This window comes from Dermacentor variabilis, chromosome 1 (assembly GCF_050947875.1).
Source record: "Dermacentor variabilis isolate Ectoservices chromosome 1, ASM5094787v1, whole genome shotgun sequence".
Classification (NCBI taxonomy): domain Eukaryota; kingdom Metazoa; phylum Arthropoda; class Arachnida; order Ixodida; family Ixodidae; genus Dermacentor; species Dermacentor variabilis.
The window spans coordinates 115,117,439-115,139,228 of NC_134568.1; the positions used below are offsets into that span (position 1 = coordinate 115,117,439).

The 21,790-nt window shown below is 44.0% G+C and overlaps 1 protein-coding gene across 1 annotated transcript in view; it reads right to left on the reverse strand.

The window, feature by feature from the left end:
* Positions 1 to 17,809: 17,809 nt before the first annotated feature.
* The window catches only part of LOC142582086 (cytochrome P450 4V2-like), a 62,323-nt gene continuing 58,342 nt past the window's right edge, over positions 17,810 to 21,790 (reverse strand). Inside the window, exon 12 of the mRNA XM_075691515.1 lies at positions 17,810 to 17,880. Within this exon, the coding sequence (XP_075547630.1) occupies positions 17,810 to 17,880 (71 nt within the window). The remainder of the gene's footprint in view (positions 17,881 to 21,790) is intronic.

Genomic DNA, 21,790 nt, shown 5'->3' on the forward strand with positions numbered 1-21,790 from the left:
GCACAAACATATAACATTCGTATATAAATCCACAAATATATCCACTAACAGCAGGAAGGAGCAGCAGCCACGCCAAACCCGGGAGGGTTGGAAAAGAAAGCTGTGGTTGAGAAGTGCTGCCTCGTACCTTTCTTTTTGTCGTGGGCCATGTTTAGGTGCACCGACTACAGTGACATGCGACATCATTCACTTCATTTGGTCTAGTTATCCCTGTGTCCACAAGTGGGACGGCTAGCGAGAATAAAGAAGCTCATGACCCTGCGCTTTTGTACGGCGTCGTCTTGGTTACAACGTGGCAGTCAGAATAGCGCTTAGGCAGAGCTTTGGCTTGGTCTTGCAAGCCTTTCGGTATGCCGAATGATTCTTGAAAAGGCTCACCTGACATAACTGACAGTCACAGATCTCACGAAATCCCTTCTTGTAGGATGAGAAGTAGTAATAGCCGTATCGTATGTTAGTTATGTACGAACATCTCAAGAATGAAGATTGTGCAACAAAGTCGTGCAGACATGTCGCTGCAAGCACATCGATGGCTGTGATTCTTACATCAACAGATGAGCATCACCGTTCACGGGGAACAAAATCGGTATATATGCCATTCGATCTGAATGAATTACACAGCAATCTCTGCCCACGAAACACAGAACCTCTTAAAAACTTCTTGAAACGGCTACAAACGGCTATAGACGTCTTGGTCTATGATAAGACTGAAAATAGAATTCCTTCTAAACATGACCTCAGCACTCTGAATATGCTAGTATATATTCTATCTGCGGCTAAACCCACTACTGGTGTCACTAGAGTCTATTTTGGTAAACACATTCAGAATGTCTCACTCAAGAACTTTTCTAGATCTTTTTGTCTAAAAGTGCACTAAATGACAAACAACGTGTTAAAAGTGCGGTTACCGTCGGCCGTCGGCGTTAGCGAATAAAAGACACCACAGACAAATCGAACTCGTTGAAAGCAACATAAGTTAATTGGCTTTAATGTTAAATAATTTCTCACCAGAACTTCACCAATGAAGGGCGTGTTATAGTTTTCCATACGGGGCGCGCACACGACGCCTGGAAGCCATTCTATGCTCACGTAGCAGGCATACTGACAGCAGCAGGAGCGAAACGCTGGCGTTGCACAGCGGCGTCACAGAGCCACCGCGCTGCGATCACTTCGGCGGCACGCTCCAAATTTGTCGGACATCTCATTCCGTGCTGGAAACACTGGGAGGCAGGAAGTTTGAAGAAACGGCCATTGCCGCCCGCAATGTCACGGTCGTGGGTTCGTTATGCCTGTTGTGCGTCATTCTAAGCCGTTTTGTACATTTATACTGGATATTAACTGGAGTCATTTAGCTCTGCTGATGCCGTTTGCCGTGTGTTTTGCATCAGTGCTTCGTGACATCAGCTGTATTGCGTGTTTTCGCCGATGGCTTACTACCACAATGGCGGGATCAGCGTTCGCCGCCTTCGTGTCTCGGTGCGTCTTTGTACGTCGCACGTTCGGATAACACTTTTTCAGGTAAGTGAAATACATTGCACTTCGTTTTTCGTCAACAATGTAAATATTTTTAGGTGTTACCCGCGACAATTCTTGATGGATGGGCTCTTCTGCCCTGCGAGTTTTCGTCTTTACTTTTATACGAGGGTTCTGTTTGTGTTCAGCCGTTCAGCACTACCGCGCTCCACGACTTCCGCAACACCAGTCAGAACTTTGCCCTGCTTGTTAGTCTTTGTGGTTAACGTAGCACGAACCAACCGAAGGGAGTGCATTCGAAGACGATGCGCTGGCTGTAATGCTGAACCAGGCTGAACTGGCCCTATTTTGTGTCCTTTTGTTCTTGTGCGTGCGCGCGTGTGTCGGTGACTATGCAGTTTGTAGCGTTCCCACTTTATAGCAAAACAAAAATATAACTGCAATGTTTACTTCGTCTATGCAATTCCCAATTAAATCGTCTGCTGATGTACAGATTTTACTTGTGTTTTGTTCTAAATAAGCAGCAAAACCTTTAGCCTAGTAGGTGCTTCATCTGGGAGTGAAATCTCGACAGCTTGGCATTTATTAATGAATGACTGTGACTGGGTCACCGTATTTGTAATTGCAAATCTGCCTTTAAACTGACGTGATGCTCTTTTATTTTGTTTCTTTCACTCTACAGACGGCTGGACATCCTTGTTGTACCTTGGCGCTAGCTGGATGACGGCACCTCATCATGATCAGTGTAAGCCACGGTGTAAGCCAACGTACTGTATACTCTCTGGTCCTCCCTGTGCTTTTTATGTAGGTTAAGGCCAGGGAGCGCTTCGTGGTAAAATAGCTAGTTGATGTCTCGCAAGCGGGCATTTTTTTGCACTGGTCCATTATAAGCTGCCACTATTATAACCAATTTCTCACTGCCAGTGTACATACACAGTTCTACTACTAATTCGTTTCCCTAAGCCTTACAAAACTTACCTGTAGATAGTCATTGCTATGTAAGAACTCAAAAATTAACTTTGTTGTGTCATGCAAGTATTCCATACATGAGTAAAAATTTGTTACAACAGTGTACATTACACCTTGCTTCCCTAATGCACAAATGTATTCAAGCCAGTATTTGATTAGTTTGGTACTTTAAATGTTTTCTGTGTATTTAGTTTCTTTGCAGGCATTTACTGTACAGCATCAACAAACAGTCTAAGATTTATGTGTGCTGTAAAAGGTGTGGTTTGCCGCTAGAATTGATAAAACATGGGCCGAGGCTTCCATACAAGGACAAACTTCAATTTCGCTCTACCACCGTCAGCACTTGGCTGGCGCTTTTGCAAAATGAATCACATCAGGTAGCTTGTGCCGGACTGTTTTTTAACCTCATTGTGAGGAAATCACACAGTGATGTGTGGAGGCGCCTGCGTCTGAGAGAGATTGCGCTGCAACATATGTGCGTGTAGAACAGGCATGATGCTGAGGGTTCCAGCAGTTTGCAGATGTGCTTTTAAAATTTTGTCATAACTATAATTTTACCTATGCTGTTTTTGTCACCTATTTCAATAATATCATTGGAAGTGTTATCAGAATTTAGCAATTTATTTATCCTGGCCCATTAGCCTGCCACATTTGCCTTTTCACTAGGTGGGCAATTATTCAGCATGGACCATTACTTGAATACACCTTTTTGTGTACAGTGGCTTCTCAATTGCGCGTCAACATAGATGCTCAGAATTACCTGAAGCTGTAGATGCACTGATGAATTTGCTACTATACGAATCACTTTGCACTTTCTCGTGCAAACAGCATGTTAACACTTCCAAGACAGTGGGCAATGTTATCGTTTGATCACATCATGAGATACTTTCAATTTTGTATGACGCATCATCCAAGGTGTTGCATTTGTGTGAGGTATTGCCCTGAGCCAACTAGGGTCACATGAATATATATCAACAAAAGTGATTGATCCAGCTAGGAGTGTTGCTTTGGAACACTACTTTATCACGAGTCCTCCTTTGCATGCTACCTGCTTACTCTGTACTGTGTCATGTTTAAGTTTGAAAGAAAGGCAACAACTAGGCAGTGCAAAATGCCAAAGTTGCTTTTAGTTCAAGAATATAAAACGCTATTTAACTTTTTAATTAAAGTAGTGCATCATTTACCTGCAGAGTGGATTACTGTTTTAAACAGATTATATTTTGCAGGAAGCTTCTCAGACTTGTTGACAGGTTGATAAGTGACTTTTTAGCCACAAAACATCATATATTAATTTAAAGGCTGACTTTGACTTTGCTATGCAATTTAATGACTATATGCCAGGAAATATACTAGTCACTTTAAACATCATCACATACATGTTTTAAGATACCCGTAATTTAAGAGAAAGGAGTGGGCTTAAATTTATTTTTAATGTGAGCCAAACTTCTTAGCACATATGGCTAATTGAAGTTCCAATTTCAATATTCCCATTTGCTCCCTTGCCTTTATTTCCCCTCTTCTGTGCAGGTATTGCTTGCCTATGTCTACAAGAACAGTTGTGTCGAGACACAAGAACCTTGACGCATGGCCTGTGGCAGCAAGCTTTTGTGGGCAGCAAGTGCTCTACTACGAAGGCTGGCCTGCTCTGGTAGCGGCGGCAATCATCTTCAAGATTTATCCATGATCACCTTTGCTGCTATTTGTCACTCTTGTTAATTACACTTTCTGCATCTCTTCTAATTTATCAGGTAATAAAGTATGAGTATGTGACATGGTGTGAAGTAGATGTCTTGCTGCATTTTCGCTTGCAATAATCTTGTTATGCATGAAAAGCTAATCGTACAGTTTATGAAAAAAATAGCATATTATGATTTATCTTTCAGTTCTGGTAACATGCAACGTACAAGGAATTCACTAATGGATGGTATGCCGATGAACTGGCCATTATTTCTGCGTGATACTGTGCAAGCATGTGGCATTACCTTAAAGAGGCACACCCACAAAGTAAGTTACAATTTACTTTCGAATGAAGCATGGACATCAGAAAAAATATATTTGTATTGCCAGTTAGAGTGGTTCGCAGAGTGTTTTTCCAGATGTGTATTATCCTTTATTTCTTAACTCATTGCAGCACAGCGTTCTGTTTCTTATACTGGTGTAAGGCTATTGTGCACCCTGTAGCTGAAACCAGGATGTAATTTTTACCTGAACTGCAGCATCACTGAAAAAATTTTTCTTTGCTGGAAACTATTTCAATTTGGTGGAGACCCAGCAGGGCGAAGTTTTGTCAATAATCACGTGTTTCATGGAGAGATGTTCTTGTTTATGTCAATGAACGAACATTGGAATGATATCAGCATACAACACAGATCTTGTTTTATTTGCAAAATAATTCTGACAGGCGGCATTCAATTTATTCATGTAATTAAAAAGCACTAATTGACCAATGAGGCTGTACTACACTATTCCCATGGTTCACATCTGGAAAAACTACCTGTGCATCACTCTATCCGACAATATAAAAATTTTTTTCTGATGTCCATGCCTCGTTTAAAATAAATTGTAACTGCGGGCAAACGTCGTGTTACTGTAACAGCTACCACAAGAATTTGAGGGAATGTCTAATAAGAGTCTTCAATTATTCTTGTCAAGCTGTCCATTAGCCAACTTTTAGCGTAACGTTAGCAGGGCTTACTGAAGTACTTCTAGACGTCCATGGCTACAAAATGTCTTGATCAAGACAGCTACTAGGCTTTTGAATTAGCCGTTCAAGACATCTTTTAGACATCAAATAGCTGCTTGCGAGTTTCGTGGGTGGGGTATTCTAGGTAGCTCGATTTCGGGATACAATAACTTTCGCAAGATTTCAAGTGACTAGCACTGGATCCGTCGACATGGACAGGCTACAGCATTCTCCTGATACAACGCCAAGCCCGTATATCTTAACACAGTACCCGGAACGCAGTCGCCCGTCGACGTCGACGCATCCACGTGCTAGTCGCGTGCGCACGAGTGAGATAAAACTTCACGGAGGTTCAGAGGCTGACGAGCAGGGGAAATCTCGCGAAAATGATTGAATTTCCGAAACTGAAAGACCAGGAATGCCGTCCCTGCTTCCCCGCACGTCCAAGCAGCCCTTGACTAAACGGCATCAAATATTGGGCTCTCTCTGACCTCGGATTTAAACTAAAGGGAGCACACTTAGCTTTAAATCAAATTATGGGGTTTTACGTGCCAAAACCACGATCTGATTATGAGGCACACCGTAGTGCGGGACTCCGGAAATTTGGACCACGTGGGGTTCTTTACCATGTGCCTAAATATTAATACACGGGTGTTTTCGCATTCTGCTCGCGTCGGAATGCGGCTGCCGTGGCCGGGATCGATCCCGCGATTTCGTGCTTAGCAGCCCAACACCATACCCACTAAGCAACCACGGCGGGTGTGGGTTGATGGTTCAGGCTCCTGCGCTTGCCTGCAGTCTCCTGCGCTTGCACTCCCTTAGAGGTGGACACGTTCCGGCGTGATCAAAGGGGTTGGATATCTCCCTGCCTTGCTGCCCGAGCCTCTTCATGCCATTTCTCGACCCTATTGTCTCGTGCCGAAAGCAGGGGGTTTATAGCCAAGCAAGCGCAAAACTTCAACAAATTGCACACTTTTAGGCCTAACTCCGGACGAGCATCAGTTTCAATTTGAGAAATTATGTTTACCATTCCACACTGAGCTCTCCCAAAAGCGTCCATTCCTACTCGGGTGGACAAATGCACTTCTGAGGTACGCCTCTCTGAACGCCGCGCGCGAGGCTAAATTTAGCACTGATTGCGTGATGCGTGGCGAAAGCCTCTCAATCTCTCAAAGTAGCGCCAACCACTTCCCTCCTCCTCCGCTCGGCGCGGCTTCGATGGTGGCACCGCCGGTGCTGGGCCTGGAAGAAAGCGGAAGAGAAAATTCCTAAGCGCACAGCCACGGGGCTAGACGAGGTTCCCGTTAGGCTGATTAATGAACTAGGACCGAAAAGTAAGGAAGCTCTGGTGAAAGCAGTGGAAAAAAACTTTAAAAGATAGACGGATACCAGACAGTTGGCGACAAAGTCGAATGACTTTAATTTATAAAGGTAAGGGGGAGAAAGATAGAATTCACTCGTATAAACCGTTGACCATTACATCGGTAATATACAGGGTAGCAATGCAGGCAATCAAATTAAAGCTTCAAGCATGGGCGGAGAATAATGACATTTTGGGAGAACTTCAGAATGGCTTCAGAATAGGAAGGCGTTTAGATGATAACTTATTTGTTCTTACTCAGTGTATTGAAATATTAAATGTAGAAAGTAGACCGTTATATGTGCCCTTTTTAGACATTACAGGAGTCTATGACAACGTAGACCGCAACATTTTGTGGGATATTCTGGAAGGAGAAGGCTTAGGTGACGATTGTCTACAGTTTTTGAGAGAGATTTACCTAGAAAATATCATTCGCGTTGAATGGGAAGGGATGAGGAGCGAGGAGAAAGTTCATATCAACAAGGGACTGAGGCAGGGGTGCCCTTTCTCCCCGCTGCTGTTTAGGACAACCGCGTTTGGATCGTCGTAGGTGCCGAAATCGGAAGTAGTGGCGTCTACGTAAGCATCCAAAATCAAATTTGAACTAAGGTCCTCGGTGACGTTTCGAAGGTTGTGGGCACGCCCCGCTCCGCCGTAGCCTTAACTCGCAGTGCAAGTCATTAAAGAAGCAACGGAAGCACCACTAACGCGATGTTTGATTGCCAATAACGCCTCTTCTGCAGAACGCATTGAAGTAATTTTTTCGGGAAAGTATCTATGAAATATTCTAAGTTAACTTCAAATGCATTTCTCGAGTTCGATCAAAAGTGGTTCAGGACCCTTGTGATTATTATTGTCGCATATTTTGTGCCGTGTATCTGCACTTTCTTTGCGATGGTCGAGTCCGGAAAAAAAATTCCCGTGCAAATTCTTACACACGATTGATTGCTTAAAAAAACCTACAGCATGGTAATTACCCTACGGCTGGCAACACCATTACGAAATTACCGCATATTTTGGCGAAACATCACCCACAGCCCTACGGCCTCACCAAGCAGTCAAAATGCTGAAAATTGTCTATAGTAATGTAATTACCCTTTGCGAATTCGGCTCCTCAGGTACTGTATTGTAGGAAATGCCTATTTTCATACCAATGCCATTGAGCGTGACGTCAACGCTTTTGGAAATAGCATGTGCGTATGCACGGCGTTTTCTGCATAGTCCAATCAAAAGCTCCCACACCCGCCGTGGTTGCTTAGTGGTATATGGTGTTGGGCTGCTAAGCACGAGGTGGCGGGATCGAATCGCGGCCACGCCGGCCGCATTTCGATGGGGGCGAAATGCGAAAACACCCGTGTACTTAGATTTAGTTGCACGTTAAATAACCCCTGGTGATCCAAATTTCCCGAGTCCAAATTTCCCCCCTACGGCGTTCCTCATAATCAGAAAGCGATTCTGGCACGTTAAAATTATTTTTAATTGCTCCCTCCGCTGGCCTAATGTTTCTTTCGTCCTTTCTTCTCTTTTTCCTGGGCTGCAAAGCAAATTTATTTTGTAAAACGACATTTACTAAAAGCATACTTCCGTGCTACTCAGAGCAAATTTGTTTTTTTAACCTTCCAGCGCAAAAACTGCCGCAGCACTAAGAAAAGCAGACGCAAGTGCTCTTACTTTTGAAGCCTTAGCTACATATTTCTCCAATCTGCATCTAATCCATGCCTTCGAGCGCAGAGAACGTGGCGGCCACTGTTGAACCTGAGCAGCTGATCCCCGAACGTGTACGCTAGTCCGTAATGCAGCGCGACTAATTGCGACCCACTCTGCTGTACTTTTGTGTGCGAAGAATTTCAGACGCTTCTTCCGGAAGCCGTGAGATACAAGAGTGAGGTGAGTAAATATTGCGCGTGTAGTGCTAGGATTGTTGCGTGGTTTTCTCTACATGTATTGTATTATGTGTGATCCTTCTTGTTTAGGAAGAGCCAAGAAGAATTATTTATATAACACCGGAGGACAAAATTTAGAACATAGTCGATTGAGAACGGTCAAGGCACTGAGCACCTTTCAATAGGACACTGCCAAAACAGAACAATAGCTTCGTCAAAGTGATCGCAGCGACGGTATCCCTTCCTCAATCAGGCGACCCTGCACTGACGGTTCCGCCACGACAAATAAGCTGCTACAACGGTAAATGGGAGAAGCGACTTTACTTTTTTGTACATTAACTGCATAGAAAGGTAAAAAATAAAGTAGTAAAATCAAAATGAGCATTTTATGCGGGCGCTCAGCTTAGAAATGTGTGCCTCTAACGTTTTTACTGTGTTGCAGCCTGGCTGAAGTGCTGAAGTTTTTAGAAAAGCTGCAAACTGTCCGCAAAAGACCCATGAATGTCTAAAGAACAGGCTGCTATTCTGCTTCGGTTTATCCAATGGCATCCATACATGGTGAGAGCTTCTACAGAGCTCTGGCCACGTATATGTGCTGCTCGAAAAAAACGAGCTGTGGGACGAGATCGCGGGGGTTCTGAATGAACAGGGGCAAAGGGGAAAACGACCAGCCACTGGCGCAATCAGTGGGCCAAAATGTACCATAAAGAGAGGAAGGAGGCCGCCAGGGCGGTGAGCGAAAAGAGGTGAGTTCTATAATAATCGTGACAGTAACATCGTTTTAGGTTGTTGTGTGTTCACGTGTTTGTAGGGCTACGGGAGGCGGAAAATGGGCGGCATCGAGGGCCGCGTCCTTGACGTCCTCGGGAAGACGGGCGGCGTTCTCGTCTTCCCCCCCCCCCCCCCTCCATTTCTTCGCTGATAGCGAAGTGCGCGCAGTGGGATGCAAAAAGTAGCGTTTGTGTGACCTGGGACCTCACAAATTACACATCTGCATAGTAGACTATAACACAAGATTGCAAAAAGTTCTCAGCCTTTCATTCATTTTTGTGCGAGTGATATTAAAGTTTATGTACTCTGAGCAGTAACCTGTGTAAATGACGCTATTTGCACAGTGCTCACAATGTCTAAAGACTATGTTGACTGCAGGACACGAGCTAGGAGGAATTAAGCAGCAGGACCCAACATTTCCCTCACGGGGACGCCGGGAACAAGCGTCTTCGTGATGTGGGGCCCTGCTGCTGTTGCTGGGCTAAGTGGCTTTGCACGAAAGGCAGTTAACTACGTATTTCAGTAACATTGTTTGTAGTTGCTCTATGATCGTGTGCTGAAGTATTCCACTGCGCACCTGTTCTTACCTTAGTTTCTGGAATAAGTTACTGCACTTACTTATGGAGCAGATAGGCAAGTCTAGAATGGCATGATGTAGCTGCCAGTATCCTTGAGTTTCATTCATAGATCCTGACCGTAATGTATTATGTTATATAACAGATACCCCTTGCGCTTCTTATAGCTTACTGCTACCAGCAACTTTCTATGGCATCTTTTTGTTTTAATTACGTGGCTGTTTTGTGTATTATTATTCTAGCTATGCAGCCACAATGACGTTTCAAAGTGTAGTGTTAGGATAACCAAGCTTTGTGGCTCGGATAATAGCAAATGAGCAATATTTGCTTTTGTTTTGCATGAAGACCCACAAGCTGCTTAGGTGGCGCCCCAGCAGCCGCAGCCCCACCAAGGACTGCGATCTTCGCAGGCTTCCCGCAGACAGCCGAAGCAGCAGGAGCTGCAAGACGCCGTCTGCAGGGCAACTGCCGAGCATGTTCGTCAGGGGCAGTCGTCTGAGGCGAGGGCACAAGAGGAGGCGAGTTTCCGCCAGCAGCTGCTTCAACAAGACCAGCAGTTATGTGTAAGGGCACAGATGCATTTTCTTGCGCATGGAATTGCAGTGCATATGGCATCTGTATTAATTGTATCGATCAGTAAACAGGCATAAACATGTAGTGCTGTGATGATCATTTCTTGTACACATTTGCATGATATAATAACTGGCAATATATTGGCACTTATGTGGCTAAAAGAACGAAGTAGCGTCAAGTTCAAGGAAGAAGGTATAGCCGTGTGAGACATCTTAAAGGGCCCCTCACCAGACCCCGTAGCAAATTTTAGTTATATGCTGGAAGTTGTTACGTGTCCTCTAGGGAGAGTTCTGGTGCCAAAATGTTTCAGATTGGCTCATTAATAGCCGAGATAGAAATATTTCAGTGCCGCGAACCCATGATTTAAGCAGGCTGGCTCCACTGCCAAGCAAGACGCTCTCTCCACTCTCGCCGTCTATAGCCTTCGCAAGCGAAATTCCTTCCCTGCGTTCTCCCATACCGGACCTCGAGGATCGCGTGACGCATACGTCACAGGCCCCGCCTTCATATTTTTTTTGCTCTTCGTTATTTTTTTTTCGGCGCTACGCACTTCCGCCAACGGCGGCGCGCGCGAGCTGTTTCTCGAGCTGCTGCTGCTGGCTGCACTAGCTCATGGTGGCAGCCAAGCCCTTCACCCCTCCGAGCCCCCTCGTGATAACCGAAGGAAGCATAGGCAAGGAATTTCCCACGACGTTTTTTATTAACTTAAAATTTGGTGATGTAGCAATGATGATATGAAACCCGACTATTCCTGGTTTGCAAAAAATAATTGCTTATGTCACCCTTTAATACAACCACACATAGCATAGCAGATGCAGGATGAATTTTTGCTTGAAGTGATGCTTGAGCAACAAGAGGTTCCACACCATCAACCTCACCTGCACAAGTGACAGTAAGCCTGGTGGTGTGATCATTCTGACTGTGGCACTAAAATTTTGAGGCGCCTGATTGTTGTCATGACAATTTAAGCTCGATGTAACATCGCAATTGTTCTACAATTTTATCCTGTCTCATCAATTGGCAACGATCACTTGTTGAGTGGCGGGGGAGTTTGGACTCAATATAATGTCTATGAACGTATGCACACACACACACACACACACACACACACACACACACACACACACACACACACACACACACACACACATATATATATATATATATATATATATATATATATAAATGCACAATGCAAATGAAATATATATATATTCATTTCATTTGCATTGTGCATTTTTTGTTTTTTCAATGTTCATCATTTCTTATTACGGCCTACAGAGCTTGAATGTCCATTGTTATCGTCAGACATTTTGTTTTCATTCAGTGATGTTTCACAGGTTGGGCTGTATTGTATGTTTAGCCCTTGTGGTGCAGTTTGTGTGCATTATTTATGCAGCAGTTTCTCTTTTTCAACATCAAAGTACGATATTATGGATTTTTTTCTGTGTGTAACTCCACGACATGTTCCTTTCACATGTACTGATGTACCCATACATTTGGCTGTGACAAATATTGTTCTGTTGGTGCATGATGATATATACTTCTGTACTTTTTTTCTGGTACACTTTAAACCAGATGCTATTTCTGTGTAACTGTGGAGTACACAATAGCTTTCTTGAACAGCGCGTGCCATTACCTATGATTTTTACAGCGAAGCTGGTATATGGCTAGGGTTCCGTGCATTCTTGTTCTCCATGAACAAAAACTATCATCATCAATGGCTCATATCCCCGTGAGCATTCATGCTCCCGCAAGCAAGTAAAAAATGCAATGGCTCATAGCCGCGTAAGGCAGAGGCTACAAGCACTCAGCAAAGTGAAGCGAACAGTGCTTAAAATCTTTCTAATCACGCATACAACAAACAGAACAGCATGTTGAAAACTGTCATCATCGATGGCTCATACACCCATAAGCAATGGCTCATACCCCCATGAGCAAGCAAAAAATGCCTTCACTCAACGACCAAACCCTGGCCGTCCAGAGTTCCCGCGATCGGGCCGTCAAGATCGGCTTGGTGGTCCCTACGTGTGACTAGCCGGGTGGCGCGGGGTGGCGAGGCGCGGGGCCCTGATTCTTCTCTGGGCCGAATAAAGTTATTTAACTCACTCACTCACTCATTAACTCATAGTTCCGTAAGGTTCATGGCTACTCACTTTCGCCACTTGCAGAAATATACCGCGCATGAGGAAGAAAGGTATGTTGCAACTAAAGTTGCTTAAGACAGCTGATTTTGCCTCAAACATGCATGGTCGACGTGTACCTTTGTGTTATTGGTTTTAGGACGAACTCTCAAGGTCTTAACAAATTTTATTGTAGGTCGCGTCCTCAATACTACCCCCACCCTAGGATAACACTTTCGTCTGAAACACGCAGCTTTTATTTTGAAAGGTATCTAGTATTTACATAAACAAAGCAAAAACACTTCATCTGTGCAAGCACTCGAACTTAATTCGCCGACACGCAGTCAAACTTATGCGTCGTTTTCCAACCAAATTTTGTAGTACTGCCGCAGCACGGAAGAGGAAGCGCACCATTCTGCAAGTCGTCCAGTAGCTGCGATGACACTACACCTGCTGTCGTCGGTGATTTCAATAAGGACGTGTCGGTACCGAAAAGGCTGCGGTTTACGCGTTCGGTGTTGCAGACATATCCCTTGCGATTCCACACCGATCCGGCCCAACTGACCACCCAGCGGCGTACGTGCATTGATTTGACGTTATCAAAGAATGGGATTGCAGTTGCGAGTGAAATAATGACCGCCGATCAAACAATAAATGAGTCTGCGTACTATTCATCACCATGACCATCCATCGAGACAATAAATGAGTTCGTACCTTTGTTCAAATTATATGTCACCTCCGTGTCATGTGCTAAACAGCTTCGCTAGTCAACCACCTTCACAGAGTGGAATGACTCATCATTTTTTTAAATGCAAGCACAACGTGATAAGATATTTATTGTGACGTGTCTGTGGTATGTTGCCTATGTCTCTAGCACTGCAGTACTCATACTGGTTCTCACACTTCTTTAATATAGATACTGTTGCAATGATGTGTGCACAAAGAAGTTTTACTGTAAAAAAGGTCTACATATTGAAGGTTGAAATAATACACAAAGCTGCAGTTCTCCTTTAATGCTTTTATTTACATGTCACTACTATATTTGCAGAGCTACTTTGTACCGTAAAAATATTAGTATGTAACATTTCAGTTACTGAGTTCTGCTATCTACAAGTCAAGGTACTTTGTTGAAATCTATCAACTGCTCATGCGTGAACGCACTTCACAGGAGCCACAGCGTTTGACCTGTTGGATGACCAGTTGGACGGCATTTTCGTCACTAGGAACAAACTTTGCGGTTGTTGTGAGGCGAAATGGTGAAGGAACTAGAAGGCGTGCATGTAACAGCACGTTTGATGGAGGAGAAGGTGTGATGTGCACTGTACATTTTGGCTTTTGCGAGCTTCTCTGCCCGAGTAGAAAGCAAGGAGACAGACTCTAATGTCCACCATTGGACAAGGGGACCAGAGAACTCTCAGCGATACCAGTGAGAAGAAAAGCTAAAAAACAAAACAGCAGGCTGTATCCAAAGCACACAGTGTGTCTAGGTGACGCCGACGACGGCGGCGGCGGCAGCAGCAGTAGCAGCAGCAGGAGGACGCAAATCATGGCAAACACACTTTTAAAACAGACTTAATTATAGTTTTATAGTTTTATAGATTGTTCTAGAGAAACTGGCCACCCTGTATACGCAATGCCTCATAACCTCGAGCGTACCGGAATCTTGGAAGAACGCTAACATAATCCTAATCCATAAGAAAGGGGACGCCAAAGACTTGAAAAATTATAGACCGATCAGCTTACTGTCCGTTGCCTACAAGGTATTTACTAAGGTAATCGCAAATAGAATCAGGAACACCTTAGACTTCTGTCAACCAAAGGACCAGGCAGGATTCCGTAAAGGCTACTCAACAATAGACCATATTCACACTGTCAATAAAGTGATAGAGAAATGTGCAGAATATAACCAACCCTTATATATAGCTTTCATTGATTACGAGAAAGCGTTTGATTCAGTCGAAACCTCAGCAGTCATGGAGGCATTACGGAATCAGGGTGTAGATGAGCCATATGTAAAAATACTGGAAGATATCTATAGCGGCTCCACAGCCACCGTAGTCCTCCACAAAGAAAGTAACAAAATCCCTATAAAGAAAGGCGTCAGACAGGGAGATACGATATCTCCAATGCTATTCACAGCATGTTTACAGGAGGTATTCAGAGGCCTGGAGTGGGAAGAATTGGGGATAAAAGTTGATGGAGAATACCTTAGCAACTTGCGATTCGCTGATGATATTGCCTTGCTTAGTAACTCAGGAGACCAATTGCAATGCATGCTCACTGACCTGGAGAGGCAAAGCAGAAGGGTAGGTCTGAAAATTAATTTGCAGAAAACTAAAGTATTGTTTAACAGTCTCGGAAGAGAACAGCAGTTTACGATAGGTAGCGAAGCACTGGAAGTGGTAAGGGAATACATCTACTTAGGGCAGGTAGTGACCACGGATCCGGATCATGAGACTGAAATAACCAGAAGAATAAGAATGGGCTGGGGTGCGTTTGGCAGGCATTCTCAAATCATGAACAGCAGGTTGCCACTATCCCTCAAAAGGAAAGTGTATAACAGCTGTGTGTTACCAGTACTCACATATGGGGCAGAAACCTGGAGGCTTACGAAAAGGGTTCTGCTGAAATTGAGGACGACGCAACGAGCTATGGAAAGAAGAATGATGGGTGTAACGTTAAGGGATAAGAAAAGAGCAGATTCGGTGAGGGAGCAAGCGCGAGTTGATGACATCTTAGTTGAAATCAAGAAAAAGAAATGGGCATGGGCAGGACATGTAATGAGGAGGGAAGATAACCGATGGTCATTAAGGGTTACGGACTGGATTCCAAGGGAAGGGAAGCGTAGCAGGGGGCGGCAGAAAGTTAGGTGGGCGGATGAAATTAAGACGTTTGCAGGGACAACATGGCCACAATTAGTACATGACCGGGGTAGTTGGAGAAGTATGGGAGAGGCCTTTGCCCTGCAGTGGGCGTAACTAGGCTGATGATGATGATGATGATGAATTATAGTTTGCTTTCAACCTTGGCAAAGAGACTTTTAAAACACACTCAATTGCAGTTTGCTTTACAATCTTATATCTCACCCCTAAATATTCTGTTTTACTTATTATAAATGTAGCTCTGCATAACCATTGATTACACAACTTTTACATTTCTCTACAAATCATGAATGCTTTGCATTATGTAGACATCAAGTACAATTGAGAGTGGAAAATGTTGTGACACCAAATTCACTGCATTAAATGCACAATGCAATTATTTAGTATTTGTTAGACCACTCCATCTTGCTGACACTGCAACATATATGCACCTAGCGATGCTCACGTTGCTGTTGACGCCGCAACTGCCGTCGTATACTCCTGAAGTAACGCATGTGCTGTGCACGGGTTATGCCAAACATTCCAATGACACTGTCTTGGACAGCACGCCCTTTCAAATAACTCATTCTAGACCCCATGTTTTGGGGAAGACCGTGTGGTATAGGGTCACTGTTATTGTCGAGCTCGCTACTATTACTTCTGCTGCTGCTGCCGTCATATGATTTTACATCGCCCTTAGGAAGCCGAAGGTTGTGCAACAAAAACAGCACATGCCACGACAATGTTGGCTGCACGTTCCGGCTCGTAGAAGAGGGTGCGGTACCTCTGCAGACAGCGGAAACGGCTCTTCAAGAGCCCAATACACCTCTCCAACAGGGAACCCATGGCGGCGTGTGCTGTGTTGTGCTTCCCCTTAGATGTTTGCATGGGAGGATAGCTAGGAACCGGGGTCAGGAGTCACGGCTCGAAGGGGTAGCCACTGTTGCCTGCACGAGGATGGAAATAGTGAGAGTACTCCTCTGGCGACATGCAAGTTGACAACTGAGGAAAGTTACAGCATCATCAACAAAGGTAGAGATGAGAGGTTGCAGACCCTAGACAATCCTGCCGTGAGTCCCAAGAAAAAGCATGAATTGGACATGTTCGCTCCGACACAAACTGTTGATCAAATAACATGCGTACTACTCAGTGCCTGCCAGAAGCTAAAGAAATCAACACTTGTTGGTGCTACCAATGGCATAGTAGTAGCACTGATGTGTGTTCATTTCTTCTGCTTCTCGTAGGAACTGGGTACAGTAGCAGCACTAATACGTGTTGCTTTCGTCTGCTCCCGACATGCACTTGGTAGCATGCCTGTAACTTCATACTTTTAAGAGTGTCAGTGGTAGCACTAATTGTTTTCATTTTTTCTACTCTAGGCACTTATGTGCTCTCAATTTACTTAAAAGTTTGTGTTTTGGCGAACATGGCGTTCCAGTCGCTACTAAAGCGTGATTGCGACAAAAGATGTTTTGTCTCACCGAGGTGGTATTCCCCGGGATGCGCGACGCGCCTTGCTTGGAACCACCGGCGCAGCCATGTTCGCCAGACGAACGAGTCATGGGGCCGTATAACGTAAAACTATTCCAATATGTTTTTATTCCAATCTCCTGACGTCAAATTTGCGTAACCGCCGACGCAAGCATCGGGCGGCCACCAACAGGGTTTTCTGAACAAACCAATCAAATGCTCCCCTCCTTCATAGGAGGTCACATTTGTTTGCTTGAAAAACGAATAACATTACCTGCACTGAGCGGCTTGTCTTATCTAATTGGCTCACACGAGGCGAGGAGCATGCTCAAGTGGAAAGGGATTCGATGGGGCCGAGCCACTGCACTGAATATCAATAACAGGATGAAGAGGGTGGTGCCGGTGTCTGCGATTGGTCCGCTTTCTCTTACTTAGCTTGCGGTGGCTCGTCGACAATCTCGGCGGCATGCAACGGAAGCTTAAGAATGACGCTAAAACGGATCCTCAGCAAAGAAGAGTTGGCAGAACGAGGTCGTAAACGTGCCGAAAGTTCTCGAAAACGTTACACGGTCACGCAAGATGTTTTATTACGTGCAAATAAACCCATGCTCTCCGGCAGGGGTGAGTAGCCAGTGCTGGAGCAATCGGCGGCAGCCATCTTTTATTCCTTTCGGAACGGGGCAGCCTGCGGCTATTCAGAAGAAAAGTCAGTTTTGTTCGGCATATTAATGAATCTTCAACGCGTACGCGTCACTTTGACGCGGTAAGTTTTTGCGCTTTCGTGACGTCGCATGAAAGGCAGGTGAAGAGGGTGCAGCCTGAAAACTTTTGACCAATAGCCGAGGGCTAATCGCAAAAAGGTGTCGAATCAGAAATAACTATCTTTGTTTTGTTCGGTCAAATTATGCATAATCAGTGTGTACACGTGATATCAGATGGGGAGCTATCGCGGTTTTCGTGACGTCGCTTGACAGACAGGTGAAGTGGGGTTGGTTCAAAAAAGTTTTTGGCCAATCGCGGTGGGCTGATTGCAGAGAATGGAATAGAAAAGTTCGGAATAGATTTACGTTATAGCGCCCATGGTCCGTCCCTGGTCGCATATGATCCACGACCAGGATCCTCATGTCCGCTTTCCAGATCTGGGGAAAATGTAAAGAAAGTCCCCGTTGACAAGTGCAACATAAGATTAAAAAAGAATCAACACTTGAAAACGTGACGTATACTTACAAACATGCAGTTTAGGGCGTAGTATTCCTTGCGGTACATGAATGTAGCCTTTCGCTCACCCTTGGGTGTGATAATGGCAATGAGGCTGCCAACCTCTCATCCGATGACGCCGGGAATAGCACCACCCTCACAAAAATGACTTTATACTGTCTATACAAAGTCTATAGACTTTTTATAGACGACCTTGCCTTTCTATAGATTCGGACTTTTGTTGATACAAAGTCTATAGAATGTCTATAGACGAAAGTCGATAAAGTTTCTATTTCTTTTTGTCTATTCGCAGTCTATAGAAAAAAGTCAATAAGGTGTTCGTTTCTTTTTTGTCTACTTCCCCTCTATAGACTACCTATAGGCAAAAGTCGATACAGTCGCTATTTATTTTTGTCTATTATTTATCTATAGACTTTCTATAAACGAAAGTCGATAAGATTTCTATTTCTTTTTGTCTATTCGCAAACTTACAAAAATTACTTTAGACTGTTTATAGAAAGTCTATAGACTTTTTTATAGACGACCTTGCCTTTCTATAGATTTGGACTTTTGTTGATACAAATTCTATAGACAAAAGTCGATAACGTTTCTATTTCTTTTTGTCTATTCGCAGTCTATAGAAGAAAGTCGATATGGTGTTCGTTGCTTTTTGTCTACTTTCCCACAACAGACACCTATAGACAAAAGTCGATACTGCCTCATTTATTTTTCTCTATCATTTGTCTATAGACTTTCTGTAGACGAAAGTCGATAAGATTTCTATTTCTTTTTGTCTATTCGCAGTCTATAGACAGTCTATAGAAAAAAGTTGATACTGTGTTTGTTTCTTTTTGTCTACCTGCTCTCTATACACTGCATATAGACGAAAGTCCATACAGCCTCTATTTTTCTCTGTTATTTGTCTATAGACTTTCTATAGACGAAAGTCGATAAGAAACCTATTTCTTTTTGTCTATACGCAGTCTATAGACGGTCTATAGAAAAAAGTCGATAAATTGTTTGTTTCTTTTTTCTCTACTTCCCCTCTGTAGACTACCTATAGACAAAAGACGATACAGGCTTTATTTATTTTCCCTGTTATTTATCTATAGACTTTCTACAGACGGAAGTCGATAAGATTTCTGTGTCCTTTTGTCTATTCGCAGTCTATAGACGGTCTATAGCAAAAGTTCATAAGGTGTTTGTTTCTTTTTTGTCTACTTCCTCTCTATAGACTACCTATAAATTAAAGTCGACACAGCCTCTATTCATTTTTCTCTGTTATTTATCTATAGACTTTCTATAGACGAAACTCGATAAGATTTCTATTTCTTTGTCTATTCGCTGTCTATAAACAGTCTATAGAAAAAAGTTGATAAGGTGTATATTTCTTCTTGTCTATTCCCACTCTACGTAGTTTTTCAAACACACACACACACACATATATATATATATATATATATATATATATATATATATATATATATATATATATATATATATATATATATATATATATATATATATATATTGCTGCGCGACCGGCCGCTCGAGTCACATTGCGTGTAATCGCGGACTTCGCGCTCGGAAAAACACTTCTATGAAGCACGCGTTGAACAGAAAACTCTATCGGGAGTTTCTAATCTTGCTTTGCGATTTTTTTACCATTGAGAATTTTCATCTAATGAAAATAATTGAGAAATTAATTAACACTAATTACCTAATCAGGGGAATGCAAAAAATTAACCTGAGTGCCTCCAAGCAATGGTAAACAACATTACCTTGGTTCTCTCCAGCTACGTAGCATTTGCATATCTTAAAACCTGGCTCAAATTAAGTGAAACACCCCGTATACTTCTTTGCAATTTGAATTATTTTCCACGGTTTCCTATATCATCGCCGGTGAAGGCCATAGGGTGGGACGTCACCAATGGAGATGTGAACTTGTGCGAACAGCCCGTATACCGATTGTGGTAAGGCGTAAGATGAAGCATAAAACAGCCGATACTGTAAAATTCTTATTGCTTCAGGTTTACAAGGCCTCTATAGATTGACAATAGACAAAAATCGTTAATCTGGGCCCAACCCGTGTACGCTATAACGAAGCGCCTGCAGGTACCTGTGGATAATACGGAGCTGCGTTTGGTATAAGCCACTGAAGTTGTATACAACTGATATTGCTGTAGAGCCTATTTGTAGACTTTAGTATACATAAAGTGTATACTCCCGCATTTGTTGACCACGTGATATGATCTGCGTAGTCGCTCTCGGCAATCCCAAGACAGTCTTCGCAGTTGTCATAGCATCACTTTTGCAGCAGTAGAATAAAGAAAGCAAAACGCCGATCCAGTTATGAAAATAGATGGTATGAACGCCAACTTCAGCTACGAGTGGATTCCAAACAGGTATCAAGCTAACAGCGCAGAGACTCGTAATGTTTGTAACTGACAACGCGGGCTTTGTGAGTGTGCGATGAACCGATGTCGCGCATGTGGTGTGCGCGTTGTGTGTCGTCCGATCCTCAGATACTTTTCACGTTGTCTTCATATCTCGGCTGCATCACTAACATCTGGCGGTTTTTGTTGACTGATACCCTGCACTATAAACTCATCAAAGTTTCTCATTCACTTAAAATATGTGCCAAATTCTCTGACCCCACCCAGTATTTCGCCGGTGGTATTCCTGCGCAGCCACGCATATGAGTACCTCATTGCCGTACTGATTGCTTTTACCGATCATCGGAGCGGAAAATTAGCCCTAACGTACTATGTGCGGGCATCACATTTGGCGTTATGCTGGAAGATATGCTACAAATGCGCTGTATAACTCATCGTCGCTGGCGATAATGCGTCTGAAGGGCCCTGCAACGGTTTTCACAAACAGCGCATTCATCCATCCACACGATAGCCCACAGCGCTTGTAAAACAACTTGTCAGCGCATTTCCTGTTCATGAAAAAAGGATGAAAAATGGAAAAGAAAAGCAACCCGTTCCGGCGCGCAGAGAGAGAAACAGAAAAAGAAGGAAAAGGCGCTCACACTAAAGCCCCTTAAACTGTGTAAAGTAGTGACACTCTCCTCCTCTGCCTTCACTCCTCCTCGTTTCTCCTCTCTTTCAGGCTCCCTCCTCGACCGTTCCGCTACCTACACTGCTCGAGCGCAGCAACGGCGCCTACATGCGCTCCTCGGCACTCCGTAGAGGCTTCTCGAGCAAAAATGTCGCTGAAGCAAGGCGCGAGGGACCACGTGATGCTATTAGGCCAATAGCAACGCCGCGTCGGCCTCGGACAGAGCGCGCGCGGAGGAGGCGGCATTCTTCAAAGCGTGGCACTACTTTACGAAGTTTAAGGGGATTTAGGTCACACTCCTCGACGCGCGCACTCCCCGCGCGCGGAGCTCGTGCGCATGCGCGGCGGTGCGCCGTCTCTCCACGTCAATTTCAATTCTCAACGAGTGCGCCAGGCACGTAAACGCTTGTAGCGGTGTGCGGTGTCTGCCTGCACGTCGGTGTCTGTGTATGCGTGTCTTCTTTGTGGCATCGCACATCAATTACACTGAACGGTAAGCTTTAGCAAAGATGTTTTGCGTCAATAGCTCTTGATTATGTGAGCGAATTTCGTAGCGCGAACCGGCTGCATGTAGCGCAGGCGACTCGGGTATAGTGTCGGTTTGTCGTTAACATGATTTGATAACGGGCTCTTGTTCTCGCTTCTACTATACGGAATGTTCTACGGCGAGCGATCGCTCGGGCTTGTTGATTTTAGCGTTATAGTTCAGGTGCGTAAAAAAGGAAGTACACCATATTTTAACTTGATACTGAGCTGCCACTAAGCAGAATGTGTGTGTTGGGCAGC